This window comes from Alternaria triticimaculans, assembly GCF_023758025.1.
Source record: "Alternaria triticimaculans strain BMP 0046 chromosome Unknown scaffold_14, whole genome shotgun sequence".
Lineage (NCBI taxonomy): Eukaryota > Fungi > Ascomycota > Dothideomycetes > Pleosporales > Pleosporaceae > Alternaria > Alternaria triticimaculans.
The window spans coordinates 506,841-530,923 of NW_026055971.1; the positions used below are offsets into that span (position 1 = coordinate 506,841).

At 54.4% G+C, this 24,083-nt stretch overlaps 6 protein-coding genes across 6 annotated transcripts; 3 read left to right on the top strand and 3 right to left on the bottom strand.

Annotated features, from left to right (window-relative positions):
• Positions 1 to 1,699: 1,699 nt before the first annotated feature.
• Positions 1,700 to 3,112, bottom strand: J4E78_008344 (uncharacterized protein; the record flags this gene model as incomplete). The annotated part of the gene is made up of 1 exon (XM_049368945.1): positions 1,700 to 3,112. One exon carries the CDS (start codon positions 3,110 to 3,112, stop codon positions 1,700 to 1,702), a length of 1,413 nt encoding a protein of 470 aa, XP_049219389.1.
• Positions 3,113 to 5,181: 2,069 nt separating this feature from the next.
• On the top strand, positions 5,182 to 6,550 carry J4E78_008345 (uncharacterized protein; the record flags this gene model as incomplete). Its single annotated transcript, XM_049368946.1, has 5 exons — positions 5,182 to 5,199; positions 5,251 to 5,298; positions 5,359 to 5,431; positions 5,487 to 5,878; positions 5,930 to 6,550. The coding sequence occupies 5 exons, from the start codon at positions 5,182 to 5,184 to the stop codon at positions 6,548 to 6,550; spliced, it is 1,152 nt and encodes a 383-aa protein (XP_049219390.1).
• A 1,172-nt stretch (positions 6,551 to 7,722) lies between these two features.
• J4E78_008346 (uncharacterized protein) lies at positions 7,723 to 9,674 on the bottom strand (the record flags this gene model as incomplete). The annotated part of the gene is made up of 2 exons (XM_049368947.1): positions 7,723 to 9,419; positions 9,467 to 9,674. 2 exons carry the CDS (start codon positions 9,672 to 9,674, stop codon positions 7,723 to 7,725), a joined length of 1,905 nt encoding a protein of 634 aa, XP_049219391.1.
• Positions 9,675 to 9,952: 278 nt separating this feature from the next.
• J4E78_008347 (uncharacterized protein) lies at positions 9,953 to 14,155 on the top strand (the record flags this gene model as incomplete). Its single annotated transcript, XM_049368948.1, has 3 exons — positions 9,953 to 10,014; positions 10,068 to 13,745; positions 13,792 to 14,155. The coding sequence occupies 3 exons, from the start codon at positions 9,953 to 9,955 to the stop codon at positions 14,153 to 14,155; spliced, it is 4,104 nt and encodes a 1,367-aa protein (XP_049219392.1).
• Positions 14,156 to 17,506: 3,351 nt separating this feature from the next.
• J4E78_008348 (uncharacterized protein) lies at positions 17,507 to 18,667 on the bottom strand (the record flags this gene model as incomplete). The annotated part of the gene is made up of 1 exon (XM_049368949.1): positions 17,507 to 18,667. One exon carries the CDS (start codon positions 18,665 to 18,667, stop codon positions 17,507 to 17,509), a length of 1,161 nt encoding a protein of 386 aa, XP_049219393.1.
• Positions 18,668 to 22,314: 3,647 nt separating this feature from the next.
• J4E78_008349 (uncharacterized protein) lies at positions 22,315 to 23,889 on the top strand (the record flags this gene model as incomplete). The annotated part of the gene is made up of 2 exons (XM_049368950.1): positions 22,315 to 22,958; positions 23,022 to 23,889. 2 exons carry the CDS (start codon positions 22,315 to 22,317, stop codon positions 23,887 to 23,889), a joined length of 1,512 nt encoding a protein of 503 aa, XP_049219394.1.
• Between the last annotated feature and the right edge of the window lie 194 nt (positions 23,890 to 24,083).

Sequence of the window (24,083 nt, forward strand, 5' to 3'; positions counted from 1 at the left end):
GAGGCGTTGATGTCGCGTGTGACCAAAAGGACAAGCGGATCGGCGGTCAGCGTAGAGCGCGCTACAACACATGAGCAACTATCAAACGCGCTACAACTCACACGACTGCGTGTATCGTCTTCTTTATGATACCTGTGATTTCCTTGGGCTAGAGGTTGTTATTAAATCTCTGATTACTCGTCCATTTACTTCCACGGCACCAACTTAACTACTACCAACTAACTGTTCGCCCAAACTCTCGACGCTACGCTTTCGTTACAACAACCAATGGCACACTTAGTTGGCGTAATGGACTAGCTGTGGTGTGGTGAACTGTCTGTCCTCTTTGAGAACGATTACATTGTGATAGTCCTAAATTGCATCAGTTCAGCGTGTCTCAAACTGATCGCAGGGCTAATAGATCACAGTATGGAGCCAAAATACACGATGGGAATTGCAGTACAGCCTTGCGCACACCACAATGCATGCCAAAGTAAGTTCAGAATATTCCAATACAACGACGATCTTGACGAATCCGTACTCTCCACAGAATCACCAACGATGATAATTCTCCGACAAGATACCCCAAGTATCACGCCCCATGTCTTCAACACCACTGCACCCATCCAATAGTCCCCCAATCCAACAAACCATATATACGAGGTATCTCACCCCGAACCTAAACACACGATAGACCCCCCTCAACACCAGCTCCCGCTCCCGCTCTTACTCATCACCACAGCTCCATCTCGGGCTCCGACCCGTCCGGCCATGCACCCACACACCCTTTTCCGCAAACTCCGGAAGCCGCGCGCGTGCGTCAGGGCAATCACGCCCGAACTCGTCATCACATAAGGTTCAATCTCCCCGCATGCTCGCCAACAACGAAGAACATTCGGCCGGTAGGTTTAAATGAAATGAGGCGGCTGTATACGTACCATGGTCAGCGGGGATCTCCCTCGTAGAATGGGAAGTTCGGCTAACGGTCGACCCTGACTGGCCCGAAGTGGGGCAGGGTAGATACTTCATGTTGCGAAGGGGGGTCATGCTGGCATCATGCATGTTCTGTGGTAAGGGAAGGGCAGTGGTTGTCAGTCATGTAGCGTCGTTGCGGGAAGGGAACTGTTGGAATACGACAGGTGAGGCTGAGGGGTTCCGGGTCCGGCAGAGAAAGAAAGTTTCTTCACAATAATGCGGATTATGGTTTGCTGGACAGAAGTATCAAGGAAAGAAGATGCTTGTAGATTACAAATGGTGATGATTTTTGTTGTATTGATTTTGGGTATAACGACTTGCAGCCTTGCGGCCTAATCTCGTCTTCGATTCTTCTCCTTCCCGTCCATTCTTGTCCGGGTTTTCTCTAGCTTTCCGCCTTGATAGTACGCCTGACTAGTTGACCAGCAAATAGTTGTATATGGAAACAATAGAATACTACGACTATACATAACGAGATGGTGATTGTCCGCTCGAACAGCCCTATATGCTGGAGCCCAGACCTGATGGAAAAAGAGTCGCGATGCAGAAACGCTCAACGCTCGATCGAACCCCCGTGAGGGCGAGAGCTAGTGACAGAATGGAAATGTGTAACATGAATGGGTATACCGAAAAGGTATGAACAGTGTAAGGGAAATCGTATCGTACAAACGTAAGAGACATTACATCTTTCACATAATATGCGTGACATGAAGGAAGTAGAGGTAGTACTCCTTGTGATGATCTATCATCGATCAGGGGAGTACTGGAGAGCGACGCGGCGGGAGCCGCTCATGCTGCTTCGGGGGGAGGAGTTGAGCACGAAGTCGGGGATGGGAGGTGTCATTTCGCGGCTGGGAGGAGAAGGGCTCCTGGACTTTGATTGAAGGCTTGCTGAGCGTTCACGGGTGAAGCTTCTGGCTTGATGGAGAGAGGGAGGGCCCATGGCGGTTTGACTCAGATTGCTGTTCGACCTCATCCGACTAAATGATCGTGGCGGGCATGCGATGGCTTGGTTGGAGTAGGGGCTGGCGATGATGCTCGTACCAGGGGTCATTGTTGGAGGTGGCAGACCCGATGGGCTCTCCGACCTGAACAAGGGGTGGATGTGAGCCTCGCTACATGCTGGACTCGGTGGGCGCGAGATGTCTGGCATCATCTTCGGGGGCGGGGGCAGATCTTCATCATCTTCCTCTGGGAGTTCTGACAGAAACGGACCGTCCAGCGCGCGAGCGGGCGAGTGAGGACGGCTGCCGGGGATCGGCTCCAATGTTGTGCCCCTTGTTGGCGCCGCTTGCTGCAAGACGACATCGCGTGCTGGAAGGCTCACGCTGCTTGTGTCCCAGCTATCGAACCCATCAGAGTGAGAGACAGTATCAATCGACTGTCGGTTCGAGTAGATGCTGGCTGGGGCGTCTCTGGTGAAGGACTTCTGGCTGATGAGAGTAGTGCGCGAGTTGACTGGGCGGACTACATGACGCAGAGACTCTCGGAAAGATCTGAGGGACTGCGATGAGCGAGTAGAGAAGGTGGGCGAGGGCAAGGCTCCAAGGACCTCGGGTTGCTGATGAATGGCCATGGGAGTCGCAAGCTGGGTGTGCTCTGCGAAGTTGAGATGGCTTGGGCGCGAAGTCCGCAATTCACTCATGACTGAGTCACGAGGGCCTGATGTGATGACAGTCTGAACTTTGGGTGCTTTGCGGTTCCATAGCGATGAGGTGTACAGGATGGCCTGACTGAGACATGATACGACCCAGGCTGCGATCTGTCCCGAAACATGGCTGTCCCAATTTGAGACCGGCGCAACAGCAGGGTCGGCTGTGACCTCTGCCCATCTTGACTTGATCATGATGATCGAAATGAGAGACAGTACCAACGCAGCGCCAGATACGAGAACGCTGACTGCTACCAAAGTCTTTCTTGCCCGACCTGATCGCTCTAGGGCTCCGCGGACGTTTCCCACATTGTGAAATATGTAGAAGCCGACACAGCAGAGAGAAACGACGTCGAAAGTGCTCGCTACAGCAGCAATGCTGACCAGGGAGGATTGAGATGAAGAAAGAGATGCCGTTTCCAAGATAGACAAGACGGTGTCGGCGGCTGTGCTTGACCATGCAACAACGCCAACAAGGGAAAGGTAGAATTTTCGAGATTGCAACATGATGGACGAGAGGCGTAAGGTTGTTGGTCAGCCCAAACCCCGGCCTGAGTACTCTTGGTGGAAGGCGACAGTCAGCCTGGAGTACGTCGAGGTACCGATACAGACGGGAGGTATAGTCGTATTATAGTACCAGGGGGTTCCAGGGGGGATTGTCGATAATTGGTTTTGGTTGAAGGACACCGAAGAGGATGCTGCAGAGAAGTGGGTGAACTATCGGTTGAAATGCAAGATGGAGCCCCAGTATTGTTGCTGTGGAGAGACGCGAAACCGAACAGGCGCGAGTCGGACGCGTTGCAGGAAATAATGCGGCTGTATAGCTGCAGCTACTATAGTCGAGCAAGCCGTTACGGGGCGTGGCTGATGCGGGTCTAGTCCGGTTATAGTATGTACGGTATAGCTGGCCGATCTTCGGTGGAACGACTAAGGAATACGATAGGTTTTGTGAAGCGAGCGTTGTTCGACGATGAGTGACGAGTGGATGACGAGGGACGGAGTGACGAAAAAGGGACAGGATAGCGGCGTGAAGAGGGGAGAGCATGTGGGGAGGGACGAGTAGTAATAATAAATTTGGGTGAAGTCGAGAAGGCTGATGTGTGCCCATTGTTTCGTGGACTGGCCTGCAATACGCGTAGGACAAACGGGGAAACCCCTACTAGTCTGCTGGGATGCACGCAAGCATCATTCGAGCATGGCGCTGCACGACCTCAGCGCATGGGTACCGAGTCCTAAGGGCATGGCGATGCGACATTGGCACAGCAGAATGCAGTAGCACGGCCGCAGAGCTGAGAGTATGATGGCAAGCCTACGATTCAGCGTGGTGGCAGTAGGCCGGATGCGCTGGAATCTGATGCAAAAGAAGGAAAACAGTTTGTCTTTTCGAAACACGAGCCAAAGCGGCCAATCGCGAGCGAGACCGGGTCAGGCGTCGAGAGCCGGAAACAGCTCAAGGGCCTACCTGTCAAAGTTTATGGTGTGGAGCTGCGGTAAGTTTAGCCCTTCATTTCCTGACGCGTTGTTTTGACTATGCGTTCGGCAGACACAACAAACAACCCGGAGAGAACGCGATCGGACAATTTCCACGCCTGATGAGCTGTGGATACTCGCTCGATCTGCCACGGCTGGTAAGCGCTGGCGAGGCATTACGGAGGTGCGACCGACGATAGTCCCCTCGTGCAGTGCGGAGAGCACAGCATATCAATAGGCGACAGTCACACAGTCGGCGTGTCCTAGCCAGAGTTTGGCAAGGCGGTGAAACGGTCTCGTCGCCTCATGGCCAGCGACTCATGGCGGCTCTAGGGCGGGGATTGAAACAAAGGGCCGAGCGATGAGCAGCAACCGGCTGGGCGACGACGATGACAGCACCTGCAACCTTGTCAAGATTTTGGAGTTGGCGATGCGCGGCATGTGGAAGCGTGCCGTGTGTCGATGCGATGTCAGCACACTAGCCGGGGAGGAGATGAAGCTGCGGCTGGGCGATCTGCTGTTGCGTCACTGGCCGTGTTCTGGCCGTTGGGGCCCTGCAACCGATATTCGAGCCCTGAGCTGGATGTCAGCACCCGCGTAAAAAGTAAACTCTCGTAGCCAGTAACACCTGGTATGTGTGGTGGGTACATCAATACCGAGGAATAGGTCTAGGGGTCTCTTTTGCGCCCAGGATTAGCGATCAGGATTCACGATCAACGATGCAGGAGGCGCCTGAACAGTGAAGCCTGGAGGTGCGCCACATGTGGCGTCGGTTTGGCAGAGCTGTGGCGTACAGCTCCAGTGTCAGTGTGAGTGGCAGTGTCAAGTGGTAATGTGTACCAGTTGACTGTGGTTGACGACAGCCTAACCTAGTGCACCGTGTTTCCACGACCTTCTGAGCAAACGGCGCTCGCTTTGTGAGAATAAAACGCTACAGTCGAATTCACATTGCTCCTGCTTCTACTTTTACCTTCCTTCTCACTACGCGGTACTACTAAACCCCGCCAAGAAGTGCCTCATCATCCCCACTACCTCACCTCCAACACCGACTCCGACACCCCGCCCACCCAGCTCCATCTTCAACCACGCACCCAGCAACCGCCAAGATGAAGATCACATTCAAGGTAGACACCGACTGCCCTGTTCAGCACATTACAGCCTGCTAACCTGTGCAGGACCTCAAGCAAAACAAGTTCGTCATCGAGGCCGAGCCTTCGGAAACGGTGCGCAGACCCGCCACATCCAGAAAATTATCGCAACTGCCCTGCTGACAGACACACTAGATTGGCACCCTCAAGTCCAAGATCCAGGCCGAGAAGGGCTGGGAGGTTCCCCAGCAGAAGCTCATCTACTCCGGTAAGCTGCTGAGGTGACATGGCTGCTCAGCACAGTCGCTGACACAAGACAATAGGCAAGATCCTGCAAGATGCCAACACAGTCGAGTCGTACAACATCGAGGAGAAGGGCTTCATCGTCTGCATGGTCTCCAAGCCAAAGGCCGCCGCCGCATCGTCAAGTAAAGCAGCGCCCTCAACGCCCGCTCCAGCAGCAGCCCAGACGCCCGCAGCTCCTGCCGCGCCCGCACCTTCATCCAACACACAAAACGCCCCCGCTACACCTTCTCCGGCGCCAGCCCAGGCATCCGGCGAGCGCTTCAATGACCCCTCGGCTCTGACTATGGGTGGAGAGCGCGAGGCCGCCATTGCCAATATGGAGAGCATGGGTTTCGCACGCGCTGATATTGACCGGGCCATGCGCGCCGCCTACTTCAACCCCGACCGCGCGGTTGAGTATCTTCTGACGGTAGGACAAGTGACCATTCTGGTCCCGACACACGTGCTGACATCATTCTAGGGTATTCCGGAGAGCGCGCTCCAAGAGCAACAGCAACAAGCACAAGCCCGTGCCCCGACCTCTCCCACGCCCGCTGCTGGCGGCGACACAGGTGCGACACCTGCGCCTGCCGGAAACGCACCATCCGGAGGTGACGAGCCGATGAACCTCTTCGAGGCCGCTGCCCAGGCTGCTCAAAATCGTGGAGGTGCTGGCGGTGCCCGCTCTGGTGGTACTGGCGGCGGTGCTGCGGCCGGTGCGCTCAACGCCAACTCTCTCGAGTTCCTGCGCAACAACCCACAGTTCCAGCAGCTACGGCAGGTTGTACAGCAGCAGCCACAAATGCTTGAGCCCATCCTACAGCAGGTCGGCGCGGGTAACCCTCAATTGGCGCAGATGATCGCAAACAATCCAGAGCAGTTCCTGCAGCTCCTGGCCGAGGATGCAGACGAGGACGCGCCGCTGCCACCCGGTGCTCAGGCCATCTCTGTAACTGAGGAGGAGCGCGAGGCTATCGAGCGCCTGTGTCGCCTTGGGTTCGAGCGCGATCTCGTTATCCAAGCATACTTTGCATGCGACAAGAACGAGGAGCTGGCAGCGAACTTCCTGTTTGACCAACCCGACGATGCCGACGACCAGTAAAGGGACCTCGAGTTCTGTGCGATCACTGTGCGACCTCACCATACCCGATGTCGACCCTCCTCCGGCTGATATCACCGTTACAATCGCACGACAACCATCCCGAAATTGGACGAATACTATCTCGAGTCCACTCCCCTCACACGGCTCAGTGCAGTTACTTGGGAATACGGAAAGGAACATTCCGACTAGTCCCACTGCTTAACATGACGATAACATGATACCTTCCGCATGCGGCACGCGTAGGAGCTGGACCTGCTGGTTTCTGGGTAGTAGATGGACCGGCGTATGCCTGCTGGGCGAAAGTAATAGCTCATCAATAAATCACCACCCCATTCCATGTATTGAATTGCAACATGACATGTAGTATAACGCCGAACTGAAATGCCCATTGACTGACTACAGTACCCGAACACTACCATTACTCACGTTCTACCCGAAAACGCACCGGCACCCCGAAACGGTGAACCGCAAAGATAAAATAGAAAAAAGCTACACAGAACCCTGGCTCCAAGCTGTTCCGAGAAAGGTATACCAAGGTGAAGGGGGGAGAGGAAAAGCACAGCCTCACTCGTCTGACCCACCCCTTTGTTTCTTGGAATTCTCAAAAAGAAAATAAGTCGCCTATGCCCTATCGTGTCTATCCGATGTCCAACCCAGACCCCACGTTCACGATATCTCCTTTTTTTCGCGGTCCAAACTGCCGCGTCGGTCTGCGACCCGCGAGAGTTGTTTTTAGCTGTTGGCGTTGGCGTTGGCCTTGTGTGTAGCATGGTAGTTATTTTTGTTGTCCCCTGACGGCCCGCTCCCTTGCGTTGATCGTTGATCGTTCTGGATCCCGCTTCCGCTTTCTTATCTAGGGTTTACATCCGCTTGGTCGGTTTTATCTTTGTTGCTTTTGGCCGTGGAGATGCTGGTGATGTGCTGTGACGCGACTTGTGGTGGCGAAGGGATGGGTGATGCTGGCTGGCAGGCGGGCTGCCTGAAGGGATCGTGAGTTTGTATTCAGGGGGTGTTGGAGGGTTGGTGTAAATGTGGTGTGGTGAGACAGTTCTAGAAAATCACAGGTGGTGGATCAGAGTAGTAAAGAGGTAGAAGTGAAGATATGGCTGGACAAACGACTAGAAGGTATCACTTCCGCAGAATAGTGGTATAAAGGTAAACTAGGGAACTGATCACGCTTCGACGGCAGTAGCCTTCCTCTTGCGACTCCTCTTCTTCTTTTTCTTCTCGCCTTCGACAATGTTGCTGTCGTTATTACTGTCGTTACGATTGTCGCGCCTAGGTGCCGCAACCTCTTCGTCGCCAAGCAGAGTCTCGAATCCACCCTTTGGCCCGTCAGGGTTGCCGAAAGTGTCTTGCCTCCACTGCCTGATGCGAGCCTTCTTGCTGAGGAACTTCTTGTCTTTCTTCTTCTTGATGGGGTCTCTGAACGCAGCGAGTTTCTTCAGGCCCGCGAAGTCGTTCAGGGCTTTGTCGTCTGCAAGCAGGATATCGCGCGCAGTCAGACCGAAACTTGTGGGAGATGTTTCGCGGTAGCGGAAGCGGGAGGCGGCTTTGGAGGGCTTGGCGGCGAGAGCGGCTTCATATTCGAGGTTCTGGTTGACAAGGTTTTCTATCAGGCGGCGATCGCGACGTGCGGTGGATTTGGCTTCGGCGCGGTCTTGTTTGCGCTGCTTGGAGGACTTCTTGGAGGATGCACCGGCTTCTTCGTCATCGTCCTCTGCTTCAGCGTCGGGCATCTCCTCGTCAGATGAAAGGTCGGGTCGCTCTTCTTCGGAGTCGTCCTTGAAGTCAGGAACGAGATCCTTGATGTCGATATCATCGTCGAACTTTGGCTTCTTCGGCTTCTTGCTCTTCTTACCACCCTCTTCCTCATCCTCGACAGTGTCTCCGTAGTAGGCATCACCGAAGCGCTTCTGCATTTCGGCATCCCATTGCTCATCTGACCAGTCGGCTTCCAACACATCCTTCCACTCGTCGATGTTGAAGTCCCTGCCGCTCAGACCTCCGATCTTGCGGATCTGCTTGACCTTGTTCTCCATGTCTTCCACCTTGAGCTTCCGGAGACGTGCAAGTTCCTGCTCCTTCTCCCGTCTCTCAGCTTCTCTCTTCTGTCTCGCGGCTTCACGGGCCTTGCGTCGACCGCTCTTGTCGTCTCGGCGGACCGTAGTGCTTGCGACAGCATCACGCGCATATGTCATGATCTTCTCGTTCGCACCCGTTGTATCCTCAAAGTATAGGTTGTACGAGTTTTCCCACTCGTCTGCGGCGGCATCTTCATCTTCATCGTCGGACAAGAGGGGTTGGAAGCGGGCAGATTGCGTGGGTACCCAAGCGCGAGACGCCATGAAGTTGGACAGGAAAGTCTCGGGGTCCTGGTCGGCCTTTTCAACGTCCTCGGCGGTAATCTTGGGTTTGTCGCTCTTGGACTTCTGAGGCTTCTCCTTTGCGACGATGAAGTCGTCGTCTTCCTCCTCGTCGGCATCCTTGAGCGCCTTGACGAGATCCTGCCTAGCGTCTTCCTGTTCCTGCGCATATGTCCTGGGCGGCGCATCCTCGTCATCGTCTTCGCCGGTGTACTTCCCCTCGAGCAGGTTCTTGGTATGGTAGTCTCGCAGTGTCATCGATGGCTCCTTCTTCTTCTCATCTGTGCCATTTTCGCCCTCTTCGAGTTCGCGGTAGAACTTGACTTCCTTGTTGTAGATGCGAGGGTCCTTTGCGCGCAGAGCCTGGAGGGTGGCATTGACCTGTTCGTCGAGATCTTCGTCGAGTAGCTCGGCAGCATCGTCCTCCTCTACGCCCTCCTCTGAGTCTTCCGACTCGTCGCCGCCGTTTTGGAACGCCTTGTCCTTGCCGTACTTTTCCTCTACTGCATGAAGTTAGCACTGAACGCGACTGTGCCCTGACTAAGCCTACATCGGAACTGCTCGGCGCGCTTCTTGTTGTGCTCGAACTTGCGGGCGTATTCCTCGTTGACCTTGAGCGAGACTCCGCCGCCGTCGCTGTCGGAGCCTTCATCGTCGGTGTTGTCGAGCAGCTTCGCCTTTTTCGCAGGGGGCTCGTTGGCGGCGTTCAGGTCGCGCTTAACGCCGCTGCTGCGCTTCTTATCCTTGGTGCCTGCCATGGTGGTGGTTGTGGACGTCGAGGTTGTGCAGGAGCGTCTCGCGCCGGGCCTTCACAAAATTTTGGTGGAGTAGGCGCTAGCGCGTGAACTGACGTTCGCCGCGGCGGTGACGATGGACCCGCCGCAACACCAATCGAGCGGTGCATGGGCGAGGAGGTGCACCACGCGACACGCCCACCCACGCCGCCGACCATGTATAATAGCCTGCCTGTCTAGTCTCTTTCTACTTGCTTCTGAGATACCCATTCCTATAGCGTCTGTCCGCAAGAGTCGGCAGCATGGCGGAGGAGAAGCCGCCGCAGCTCAGCATAGAGCCCGTGTCACGGCCGCTGGATCTGATGTAGGCCGAGACGATACGACCGAATACACGGGCATGCTGACAATTGCATACAGACCCGTCGTCATCAAAGAAGCCGCCCTCGACTCGCCCACCTTCCGCGCGACTGCTGTCCACTACGGCGACCAGATCGAACTGATAGAGCGATGGCTCCACTCCTTCATCAGCGCAACCTCGACGCTTGCCGCAGAGTGCAACAAGATGCAGGGTCTCGTGGACACGTACATACAGACCTCGCACCCGCCGCTGCAACTCTCCGAAGCCGTCGTCGACCACGACTACACCGTCCTGGCCCTGAAGCGGTTCGGCGAGGGCGCCCGCGAGTTCTGGAACGGCACGCTGCGCAGCATGAAGAGGGCCGAGGCGACCATGTGCGAGCCCATGCGGGCCTTTGTGTCCAACGACCTGCGCATGCTGAAGGAGGCGCGCAAGAACCTCGACTCGACACAGCGCACCTTCGACGGAGCCATTGCGCGGTACGCGGGCCAGATCAAGACAAAGGAGGCGTCCTCGCTGAGAGAAGATGCCTTCCAATTGCACGAGGCGCGACGGGCATACCTCCAGGCCAGCATGAACTTCTGCGTCTTGGCACCCCAAGTGCGCCTGACACTGGACAAGATACTCGTCAAGGTGGTCAACGAGCAGTGGCGCGACATGAAGGCGGCAACAGATGCGTCCAACAAGGGCTTCAACATGTGGACCTCCGACGTCGAGCGCGTGCGGGGCTGGAGCAAGGAGATGGAGAACGGCGAGCGTGTCTTCAAGAGGGAGCTCCATCTAGCACGCCAGCAGATCGAGGGCGCCGCCGAAGTCAGCGCAAGACCATCGCGAGAGCTGGACACCTACGCCGCTTCGACCGTCCCATACCTTGGCGCTGCGCCTTCGTCAGCGAACCTACAATCCCCGGCGAAGCCTGAGTTCGGCAGCGACAAGGCGGAAAAGCAGGGCTGGCTGTTCCAGCGCACAATCACCGGTAAGCCGGCCAGGACCTACTGGGTCAGGCGCTGGTTCTTCGTCAAGAACGGCATCTTCGGCTGGCTGACACAGGGCACGCGGTCGGGCGCCGTGGAAGAATCAGAGAAGATTGGCGTCCTGCTCTGCGGTATTCGACCAGCCTTTGCTGAAGAGCGACGCTTTTGTTTCGAAGTCAAGACGAAAGACACCACAATCCTTCTACAGGCCGAGACGCAGAACGACATCACCGAGTGGATCTCTTCCTTTGAGGTCGCCAAGCGCAAGGCACTGGAAGATACATCCAAGGATCTGTCGGGAGCTGCCTCTGTCGACGCCGCCTTCTCTATAAGCCCTCCTGTGGCCCCTGAGTTCGCTGCAAAGACCTCCGAGGGACAAGCCGGCCAGCCTGGTGAAGACACCGTCAGCATGGACCGTACCGAATCGCTCGGCGTTCCTGGTGCCGATAGCAATGCGACACGCGGTAGCTTCGATGTGTCGGCTCGACGTGGCACAACAACTGAAGGCGATAGCAGCCGCCGCGATCATACTGCCAGAATCATGGAGAAGCTCGACTTGACAAGGAAATCAACAGTAAGCCCTCAGCTGAGTGGAAGCAACCCCTCTTCCGCCAGCGGTGGCATTGCTAGTCTTATCTCCGCAAGTCTTGCTTCAGCTAGTCATAACATTGTACAGGTCGGACAGATTGCGGCGCCTGCACCTGGCCTCCCTGATACTCGGCTTGTCATGGGCCAGACACTTCCATATACCAGTCTTGCGCCTTCCACCCTTGCGAGCCCGCCGGCTCCGACCAACCTTAGCAAAGCCGCCGTCGCTGTAAGCGGAGAGCGAGGTCTCGGGACAGGTCGCTCAGGTAACATGCCTGGTGGGCTCATGGCTAACCTCTGGGGCTCGGTCAACTGGGGATATGTCAACGTCCTTGGGCGCGAAGATGAGACCAACACGCGCGACCGCAGTCAATCTGGACCTCCGAGTCCTATTAACCCGTCTCCTGTCCTTGGACCCAGCGATGAGAAGAATGGAACACCTCCTGTTCCTACCGGCGCTGTTCATCGCAAGTCGAGCAGTATGGGCGGACCCATTCCGATACTCACCAAGACCAACCATGACGAGGTCGACTTCCCCAATTACTACCCTCTCGCTCTTCGGATGCAAGACGCTCAGTTCCGGATACTGTTCCCTACAGTGCCACGCTCGGAGAAAGTCGTGCTGGTGTTCCGAGCCGTATGGAACCCGACAGATCAACAAGAGTTCCCCGGGCGCGTGTACGTCACAACTAAGAACATATACTTCTACAGCAATCACCTGGGTCTTGTACTTATCACGGGAATAAGCATGTCTTCTATCGATGAAGTCACTGCTGCTCCCGGCAAGGACTGCGACTTTCTTTTCCTCCATTTCAAGTCAGGCGCAAGGGAGGATGGCGCTACTAGGCTCACTGTGAAGACGTTCCTCGAGCCTCTGAAATTGCTCTTGCGTCGACTGAATTTCCTCGTACGCAACACTGCCTCTGGAGAGCACAACCTCGAAGAAACGATGAAGAGAATGATCAGGATGGAGACGGATGAAAGCCTCAATGCCCCTGGTGAGGAGGGTTGGGAGGAAATCTCTCCAGACACGCCTGTTGATACAGGCTATGGCGGGAAGAACATCAAGACCAGCCTGCGCATTGATGGTAATCTGTTTGGACCATCCGGCGCAAGTGCCGCAAAGAACGCAACCAAGTTCAAACTACCGTCGCAAGCTGTAGTCTTTGCTCCAGCTGGCATGACGCAAGTTGCCGTGGAGAAGGAGTACGATATCAGCGCAAAAGGCCTATTTCATATACTCTTCGGTGACAAGAGTGCGGTGTTCCAGCTACTATATCGGGAACGGAGAGCGTCCCGCATCGTCCAAGGGCCGTGGATCACGAGCGAAAAAAACCTTCAACGACGAGATTTCGAGTACGAAATTGCACAGCCTGGTAAGAACGGAGCTGTTGTCATAAACGACTACCAGGTCATCGAAGTCCTCAACGACCATCTTTGTTACGTGGTCTCAGATCGCAAGACACCCTGGTACCTGCCAGGCCACGATCGATTTGTACTTCTTAGCAAAACAGTCATCACACATGTGTCAAAAGCACGATGTAAGCTTGCTATCCACACAAAGGTGGACTGGAAGCGCAACCCACGTTTTGCGAGGAAACTCATCGAACGCCAAGCCCTGCAAGACCTGGAGCTTGAGGCGCAAGATCTTGTTGATGTCGTCAATGATCAAGTCGCCAGGCTCGGCCACAACAGAAGCACGAACAAGGTCACAAATATCTTTGGCCAGATCGGCGCCCAAACACAAGCTGTACAGCTCGACGCGCAGGACATACCACCGCCGAACCGACCTCGAAAGTTCAAATTGCGCCCGCAGACGACCGCATCTTTTGTCGCGCAATACATAGGAAACATCATTATAAGTGTGGTGTCAACAGTCATGAGCTGGATATTAGCGATCGTAGCCGGTCTTGGCAAAGTTATCTCAGCACACACATTGCTCTTTGGCCTTTTGCTAGTCAGCGGTGGAGCCAACTTCTTCTTTACTTCCAGGGACAGTTGGAGCTGGTGGCACGAGCGAAATGCCGCTAATTACATGTCGCGATTGGGTGTCAAGCCATCGACTACGATGACCCGCTCGATCTACATTCGCGATATCGAGGAGTCGTTCTTGAACCGGAACAACACCAATCTTGAGCTTTCAGTGCCAGTCGCGGCGAGCACTGATAACAAATGGTATGCTTCTTCACCTAGAGATGCCAACTCAGCTAACTGTATACAGCCACCAGACGTTCACAACCCTCCTCCACGATCCCTCATCTACCGTCTCCACCCAGTCTTTCTTCAAACCCTCTACGCATAGCACCCAGCGCCTCCACCGTACGCGACAAAGCCTCGGCTCGCACCGTCACGATCTACTCGTTGCTTTACGCGTCGTCAATCGCATTGAGAAGGAAGTGGTGGAAGCGGAATACGAGAACTGGCTACTGGATGAGACACATAAATGTAGCAAGGTTGGAAAGCTCCTAGAAAGCGCAGCCAAGAAGGGCAAAGAGAAGCAGGTAGAGGACTGGGTCAGAGGATACTGCGGGGACTGTCAAAAGAGTTTGCAGGTGGTTGAGGAGAGCCGGAAGGGTCTGGTATGAACCCTACTTCGGTTAGCCACTGAGCACAAGAATATGTAATGGGACAGTCGGATGGGAAACCTGGTAATGCCATCGCACAAGCGACGAACCGAACCTAACTTTATCGAATTTAATAACGAAATAGACCCTCAATTCCGTGATTCAGGGCGACCTCGGCGCTCCTGACTCCGTACCTTGGGTCTCTTCTACACTTACCTTTATCATCACTTATTTTACTACCCGACCCGCTCTCGCCTTCACACCCAGATAAGACTCTGGAATTTGTGTGCGCAGATCTAACCAGCTCGCACTGCTAACCTGTTTATCTGAACAACCGCAGCCATGTCTAAACTCGAGTCCGGAATGTCGTGTACGCTGAAAGATGATACCATCACAGTAAATGACGACCTCAAGATTTCCTTCCGACGCACAGTTCGTGTGCCAGATATCTCCGAGACGAACTACCTCCCCCCTAACCTCGGCGCCTTCCCACTCGAAGCGGTGTCACGGCACAGCGCCAAACTGCCCAAGGCGATGATCGTAAAGAGCGGCGTTTTCTTCCCCATGTACCGTAAGTATCGTCGAGACTGATTAGAAACTTGAACGTCCAACTGACAAGCGTGCAGAATCCGAGGCGATGTGGATCAACTTCAGCCCTGTCCAAGAGCAAATGCATCCCTACAAGATCAAAATCTACGTCGGCGGCGTAAACGTCATCTCCGCTGAGCCCGCCATCGAGACCGTAGCCAACCAGTTCCGCCGACAAATCCGACTAGGAAAGGCTCCTGCAGACGCCAAACCCGTATCTCCCCTACAAGACTACATCGTCATCCCACAACAGAAGTGGATCGATGGAATCGCCCACGGGGATGGCACAGTCCGGCAGTTTGTCGCAATGCCCAGCAACAGCGGGGCTTCAGTCGAGGCGCAGATCACAGGACAAGAAGCCACAGCCGGTATCCAGATCGAAATCACGCCTTACAAACTACCCGGTCCACGAGCCTTTCCCGGTGAGCCCATGCAGATCTTCCTCAAGCAGCTCAATGGTACGACCAAGACGTTTGACGTTACCCATCTGGAGCCCATCAGCAACTTCAAGCTACGTATCCGCGAGGTAACGGGTATACCCACGCAAGACATGCGTTTGATCTACGCTGGGAAGCAGCTCGAAGGTAAGCCAGCTACCCAACCCGGTCACCATATCAACCCCCAATGAATACTAACCTCACACCAGACTCCCGCGACTTCGACGACTACCGCATCTACAAAGAATCCACCATTCACATGGTCCTCCGCCTCCGTGGCGCCGGTCCCCCAGACCCCATAACCGCGCAGATGAACCTCGCAGCCGGCGGCCTCATCCACCAAGTCATCCACCGCGATACCCTCCGCCCCAACTGGGATGTTGCCAAAACCACCGTGTTCAACGCGCAGATCCTGAATGCCGCGCTGTACGAGACTGTTACGGGGCGGAAGCCGCTTACCCGACCTCTTTCGCATGAGTTTTATGCGGCGCATGGGTTTCCGTATTACAAGATGTATGAGGAGAATAGTGGGGTATATGGCAGCAGGTTTGGGGCGATCAAGTCAGTGGGCGAGTTGAAGGGGTATGGCAAGGGGCAGGGCGTGGTTAGTGAGGTGAAGGTTGTGGATGGGGGGTCTGGGAGCGGGATTGAGGTGATGAATCCGCAGGGGCCGTATCAGGTGCCTGAGCCTGTGGCGGAGGTTGAAGAGGCGTTGGAGCGGTATCATATCGCTGAGTTCTAGACTCGTGATGTATTTGATGGCTAGGGCGCAAGGTCTGATTGATGGCATGCACGATTGGGCGCAAAGAGGGATATGGAAGGAGCTATCGGTTTCGCTCATTGGGGAAAATGGGAAAAGTCTAGTAGCATGGTAGCTACATACTAGGAAACCGATGAATATTCTCTTCCTTCCGTCTTCCATTCCCACCCGCGTGATCGAGGTCTTGGTGTCTAGATGTAGTACTTTCATATATCATTCATTTGACACTCTCTCATCACAGTTCTGCGCCCATCGCGGCTGCGCTTAGCGATACTGTCTCCTCGTCAGCCTCCATATCATCATTCCCGCTCATTCTTTCTCTGCCCTCTTGTCACACTCACTACGAAGCACTGATACAAGCACGTTTTTACATACCTTGACGAACCCAATGTCCTGCGCCTTCTCACGGAAAGCCTGACGACTCATGTTGATTCCGTACTTGCGAATGATACCGGCCTTCTTCTTGTCACCGGTAACGACACTATCTCCCTCGTTAGTACAACACGATTCATCTTCTTTCACGCCTCTTGTTCCCATTCAAATTCCGTCGCAGACATACCAGCCGATAGAGGCCTTGCCGTACTTGCGCGGGCGCGAGTACCAGACTGATTCGTGCGACATGTTGGCGGTTTCGTTCGATCGATAAGGCGAGGTTCTTGCGAAAGAGCAGCGGAAATTCTAGGCAATGAATTTCGGTTTCGTGTGTGCGGCGCGGATTGGCGAGGTTCAGAAGCTCTGCATGGGTTGGTTGGTGTGAGGTAGTACCTTGTTGGACAGTCTGTCCGGGGTTGCGTATCACGGTACTCGCTCGGAAGGAAGTAACGTGATTTTGAACGTCATGTCTTGCAATGGTTGTTTTGGTGTTCTTTATGTGTTTCATTGAGTTCGTGGCTAGGGGTTGTGTTAGAGTAGATGGTTGCCAAGACTTGGGTGATGGAGACGATGATCTGGTCAGATAGGTATCTTCCTCAGACACATAGAGCGCTCGTAGAAGTCTGAGCCCTGTTGAGCGATTGAGTCGATTACGAGAATGATGATTGTTTTGCTGTCTGTCTACCTGAGCCTGCTCGAAGAAATCTGAAGATGTACCAAAATATCTATCATCACGACCTTTACCGTTAGTACGCCAATAACACCCATGTGGACAAGAGATATCGGGTTCGATAACCTCAAAATCAGAAATGCGCAACCCGGTTTGACCGCCAGCGGCCAATTGCTTTTGCGGCCGTGACTGTATCGAGCTTGCAGTGCTCGAAACCGTTTCAAGTCATTCCGGTCTCCGATATGAAAGAGCTGCCACCTCACAAGACATCTAAAGTTATCAGTCATATGTTATTCATGTTCGTTCGTCTCGCCGTTCTCGGAGGCGTGTCGCCTGGGAAGGCCGAGTCACAAAGGTGCAGTTCGATGATCATGCCGTCGTCAAGATCGAGATCAAGGTACCATGCGTTGTTAGGCGCAGAACTTAGTCCTCGATAAGTGTGAACGTCGGAGGGATCATGTTGAATGTAGTGGAATGATAGAATGAGTAAGCCATTCATCCCATGCACCCCAAGAAGATGCAGGCTTAAATTGCGTGCTTCTTCTTCAAATGTCGTCGATATCGTAGTAGTCGTCAAAACCGTAAGGTGGACGCCGGATCTGAGGTCTCGCCCAACCGTTGCCAACATCATCGTCGTCCTTCTCCGCGTCTAGTGGCGTCCAAACGATGACCTTCTTTCGCACCCTCCAACTCCTCTTGTGAAACCTTGCCTTCATGTCCCGCTCTTTTCCGTACCCAGGCGACTTCTGGGTGACGTCCACACTTTCGCCGCGCTTCACCAAGACAAGCAACGCCTTTCGGGCGCCAGCACCCTTTGTCAAATCCTCATCGTCCACCCTGCCGAATCCCTGGAGTTGATGCTCTTCTGGGTTTTGTTCGAAAGACTCTCGCCTGTTGGGGTCAAGAACGGACGTGCAGTCGTTCTCCTCTGTCGATCTGAAGACCTGGACGATTGACCCGGAGCTCTCCCCATCCCTATTCCACAGTCTCTTGTTCCAAAACCTTGGCTGAGGCTGGCGGCATATGTCACCGGTCTCGCGAGATCCGTGGCTCCTGGAGGGGCTGAAGCCGAGCATGCGCGAGCTTCGAGTGACATAGCGAAGCTCCTTCCAACCGTTCCCGCGGTTGATCAAGTTCGTGATAGCGTCATACTCCGGTGCAGCAGCGGCTACCGCAAATACGGTCAGGCAGTCCAGTCGGAGCGCAGGGAGAAGCTGAAAGATCGACTCGTGGCGGTACATGAGGTCGTCGAACCCTTTGAGATAACGCATCATTGGGGAGCCGATCAGCCGAAGGTGGCGGATCTTGGACACAGTAGATTCAGGTAACTCGGAGAGTCTGTTTAGCATAGTCTGAGGATCCTCAAAGTTGAAAGTGACACGCTGAAGCCATATGTCGCGTGTTTCGATGTGTATCTGGCGGGATACGCGCAATAGCGCGAGGGAATGTGGGGCAGGCTTGAGATACCTCTCGCCATAGCGGGGTGTGTATCGCAGGCCGAACGTCAGCCTCGTCGAGTTGAAAGCCAGCTCCCAGATCTCATCGCGCAGTTCTCGAGGCAGTTGCAGCAAGGGGCTCGAATCGTTCATGGCAGTGTTGTCGTCAGTCATTCTTATCGACCTGATGGAGGTTTGGCGGGGTTCATTGTACCAGCGGTACCGGCCGCTCTTGGGCGGGATGAAGTAGTCTTCGTCCTGGATCATCATCTTGGAGAAGGTTTGCCCTGCATTGGAATCGAAGGCCGTGGATGGCACCGAGACATGGGGATTGGCCAGCTGATAAGCCCTTGGTGGTGTTCAGCGCCAAGCAGGTTCCCGGCTTGCCGTCACGCGACACTCGATTAGTCGCCTGGCAATCTCGACTCAGCCACCTTCCATCTCCACTCAGTTGGGACGATTACTCCACTCTTATATCTCGACTTTCCCAATACTGCCAAAATGCCTCGCGCCCGCCGAATATCCCGCAGCCGTTCCTTGTTCCTGGTTGTGAGTCTCCCGGCCGACGCCTAGCCCCACACCTTGCGTAATGCCGGATGTCCAGACAATAAGCAACGCGTTAGGTTTTGGCCATTACATCAAGCTTCCATCTAGGACGCGTCTTGCATAGACTCTCGCACGGACAAGAACCCAAAAATCGCGCTTCAAAGCTAACAAGACACAGTGTTACGCACTTCCGAAGACCACATATGGAGCCGACATCCAGCCCAAGCAAACCAAGCAGGACACAATCCTGTCGGACCGCTGAGTCTAGATACCGAAGTCCTGCCAAGCATCTCCACACTCACCGAAATGCGCTGTTTACCACCTAAACGCTATGCCACATTGATGTCGATATCCCGTCTCCAGTAGCCATTACCGAGGCGTATGGCTGAGATGCATACAAGCGAGCCTGCCACCGGAACATCTCGGGCGCCACTTCTGGTCCATCGCCCTCCGAGCGGCACGGTGGGACGCGTCCCAACAATTGGACGAGGCTGACAAGTACACCATGCCATGGAGTTTGTTGCTCTTGGCCGGCTCTCCTATGCTTGATACGATGGCCACTTATGACGTACGGACATCCTGAAGATCGGCGAGCTTGTAAAGGCCTCACCACGCTTGGTATGATCGAATGGAAGCCCGAGTCAGCTTATCCTGCAGGAATGCAATTGTGGATCGGATGGCGCATCGAGGCCGTGGAATTCCATTCCAATGCAACCTGCTCGAGGCTGGCGCGTGGGGCTCCGCAATATTCTTTAGCGCGGCACTCGCCATGACGGTACGTCGTTCACGAAGCCATACATGAAGCACACTGACGACTACCGGAGAGAGTCCGATCGTAGGACACATGCCTCAACAGAACTTGGCACGAAACGCCTGCTGGATGTTGCACCAAGAATCAATAAGCGCAAGCTCACGACGATGTAGTGGGACTGGTACCGGCATACCGCTCTGGGATATACGAGAGTGGATCTTGGGCCCATCTTAGAGGATGCCTCGCCGTGTTGGCTTCTAGACAGGTGAGATTATGGAAACATTGCGGATACGTGACTACGCTTCAAAGGCACTTCGAGGGCTCGGTGCTCTTCTCAAAATAGCCTCGGTGCTTAGCTCCTCCGAGGCTCTCACTGGAGGGTCATGGATAGGGGTCGTCCTCTACCTCGCCGTTCGTAGAAGCGCGGGTGAGGTGAGCTATCGGTGTGAGTACGGTGGAGCAGTAACGCGACTTACCTAGACGCACACCATCGACCAACAACTGCACTGTCTTCGCGCTTATTGTACGTTGCCTTCTCTCACTGCGCTCGGGTGTCAAAGATCGCCAATCTCGTCCGCATAACAATGTGCTCACTTGATCGCCCAGAATGTTTCTCAGTCTTCTCTAACGGGTGTGAAATGTTGGAGGCCCAGATGTCACTTTCTCAACGACATGACTACGAATCTTAGCTCATACCTGAATCACTTGACCGATTGCAGAAACATGTCGTTCTTGCGCTGTCGAATGCTGCTATTGCGACTTCTCCACCGCGATTCCCTTCCTGCGTCCAGTCACCTACTTAGCCGTTTATCTTATCTCACTCATCACCTGTCCTTGTCAGACGCTCAGCTTCGCGCAACACTTATCTGTTCTTTGCTCTGGTACTGCTTGTCATCATGGTCGACGCGATGCGCTGCAAGCTGCAATGTTACCCCAGTCACTTCTCTCCAGTATCACAAAGCAAAGTTTTCTTCCTCAAGCAACGCCACCAGGGCGAAGACTCAATGAAAAAAAGAAGGTTCCTATCGATCCTCACCACTTGGATGAGTGCCGAATGACAGGAAGAAAGTTCTCAGCAAGCCGAAGCTTGTGAGATCATAGCCGCGTCGGTTGTCGATGTTGCCGGTGGGTGTCGTTTGTCGGTATCGCCGGTCGATGTCGCCGGTCGATACATGTATATGTATATGTCGTCCTCCATCTCGGTGATGTGCTAACCCATTGCGGGTGTACCTACCCCAGTGGGTACCTGTTGGACCAAGGGCTGGGATAACTCTCTGCACAAATGATGGTTGGCAAACCCCGCTTACTTCTATTTGGGCGTGCTAAGCTGCCACCGCCATCATGGGGATCAGGCCAGGACCATTTGGTCTGTCAGGAAGCCCGAAGGCAACACCATTTCTGTGGCTCTCTTCTCACCCGGTGGTATGCGTATCTCCACCAACGCTCTGGATTCATGCGGTCCATAGCATGCCGTCGTATACAGAGGCATTGCCGCTGGGGCCAGTCCATAACACCGGGATGAGTGGGGGAAGCTGCACTGTCGAGCTGCAGGCGCAAGACAGTGTGGCTACGCCCTCCCTACAACAGAGAGTCACGGATCCAGCGTTAGTACCCAAGAGACACGAGCTCAAGCAAATCGCTGGCAGTGTTAACTGGGGGCAAAGACCAGGAGGATACTGACAGGCTAAAGAGGATCCAGGTCGCAGGGAAGGAATGCTACCCTCACGGGGATAGTCAGCAAGCGGGAGTCCGGGGCGAGCACTTACCTGCGTGGTGGTGGAGGAAGAAAGAGGTGGAGGAAGAAAGAGGTGGAGGAAGAAAGAGGTGGAGGAAGAAAGAGGTGGAGGAAGAAAGAGGTGGAGGACAAGGCTGGAAGAAACTCAATATACGCCGTGTGTGGGCGCCAAGCCAAGAGCCTGTGCGCTGTAGGCAGCAGCGAAAATATGAAAAGCGCGTCACAATAGAAGGTCTGAGACAGGGGTGGAAGTTTCTGCAAAAGTGAAGGTGAACGCGGCTCTGTGGGCACGTGAACCTGGGTGACGCAACGAACAAGACGATAGCGAGGAACATTGGAAAGTTGGAACTCCAACTTTGAATCTTTGAGATCAACGGCGAATTGAGCCAGTATCGAACGAAGACGCAGCGGCGACCATCTTATATTGCCCTCTTCTGACTCAGAGTGCGATGCATACTCTGGTTCTTCCATCTCGTCCCATGCATGGTACTGCGGTGACGCGACGCAGACGAGCGACTCACAACTTCCGAATTCCATATGTACCCATCCAATCAGATCCTCTCGAAAAAAGAGAAGTATCGTCAACACAAGAGCTTGAGCCAGTATTGTGATAAGAGAAAATAGACTTGCGTAGCATCGCGCTCGTATAGTCGGCCTGGCAACAGAACCACGCGATAACTGCGACACGAGCGTTTGTCGTGGCAAGTCCCATTGGCCGAATTCGGTCTTTCGCATACACATCCATTATTTGCTTGCAATTGAGGTCAACTCGTGGAGAGTCAGCTCCTGACACTACCACGAGTTCTGAGTAGCGATCAATCGCTCCTCCCCAAACAAGACAGATACCTGATGACGACACTGCCAACATCAACACCCACATCCACCATGGCGAGCGCGCAGACTACCGGTGCCGCCAGCTTCCTGAAACTACCAACTGAGCTGCTCGACCAGATCGCCAGCCTCCTCCCCCAATCGGCTCTTCGCGCACTCGCCCTCGCGTCAAAGAAGGCGAATGTCTCCGCCATCGACACCCTCTACAAGACCTACCTCAACCGCACTGCGCCCGCGAAAGCGCCCTTCCACCTCTTCCTCCGCACGGTATGCGAGCGACCCGACCTTGCGGCCAAGGTGAAGCGCGTCGACATTCGCGGCTGGCGTTCGGAGTATGAGGTTGCGACAGGAGCTGCATGGCGGGGTGTCACGGAAGTCAGGGACGTCGATCAAATCGAGAAGAGTGGCCCATCGTTCACGAGCACAGAAAAGAGCGTACGAGATTCAGCCACGGCCAGGTTCAAGTTGTTCGTCGGAGCCGCAGTCAAGGCCGGTATAGTCTCGAAGCCCACATCGCTTTCCGCATCGGCGCTGAAGGCGAGCATCGTATGGTACACAACACTGAAGGAGGACGGCGACTTTCTGCGACTTCTGGGACGGGGTGTGGAGGATGCGCAGCTTGTGCTGATGCTAGCTCTGCTACCCAATATGGGACTCCTCAATATCGATGGACTGAGTCCCTTTCCGCTCCTTGATTGGTAAGTCAAGTCCCTCTACGGTTGGCGTGAGACATATACTGATCCTGGTGCACCAACCTTTAGGCATCACTTCCTCTCTCGTTCCAGCACAGCGCTTCAGAAGCTTTGGGCGATAGGATTGACTGGCTCGAATACGAGCTCGAAAGAGCCAGTCGTCAAGAACAGTTTACAGTTTCTCGACATTACGCCAAACCTGCTGAAGATCAGCTTCATTGCCATTGCCGCCGGTGGTCATAAATTCACGGTCCAAGCGCTTCCTTCGACCAAACTCGAGACTGTTCTCCTTCTCGGGTGTGGAGTCAACGTTCGCCTCATGCGTAAGATTATGCTCAGTCAGCGTCTGAATGCTATAGCCTACCGGCCAGGTCCAGCCCAAGTCAATGCAATCACAGGATCCGATATCTCTCGACCAGTCCTCTTGGCTTCATTCGCGCATTCCAAGCTCTCGCTGAGAATGTTGGTTCTCTTCTCTGATGGGTTGAACTTTGGAGAAACCTCTCTCAAGGTTTTCGAGAACCTCGAAATATTGGATGTGCCTCTTGGGGATGCCCTGAATACCCCATACGATGCGGTAGAGCCTGAGGACATCTACGCTCGCCTCAAAGACCAGCTTCCTGTCAGCCTGAATCACATCGTCCTCCGCTATATGAACAACACCATCCAGAGTAAGATCGTCATAGAGCAATTGGCTGTATTGAAGATGCAAGGCATATTGCCGCACCTCGACAGAGCCACCTTCAACTTCATTAGCGCTGTGCCACCGGCATTTATTCCCGCGGCTGTCGTCAATATCGGTGGTCCTACGGGAGAAGTGTCTTTAGATTGTACCTGGGACTATCTCCCAAGGATCGAGAGAAAGGTCCAGGAAGATTTCGACGAGCTGTACAAGGACGCAGGCATCTGCATGGTGGTGAAACAGACGGACTGGTAGAGAGCTGACTAGACAGAGATATACATGAGGGAGCTATTGGCAGAATGATGAGGAATGCAGGAAGACGTGAGTGAATATCAAGGCCTCATGTATCTCGGCGTTGAAGGATGAGCGTGCAGATGTGTGGGCATCCTCGTCAATACCCAATTGGGACTAGCCCGCTTCACGTCTCAGGATCTCTAATGACATCACTC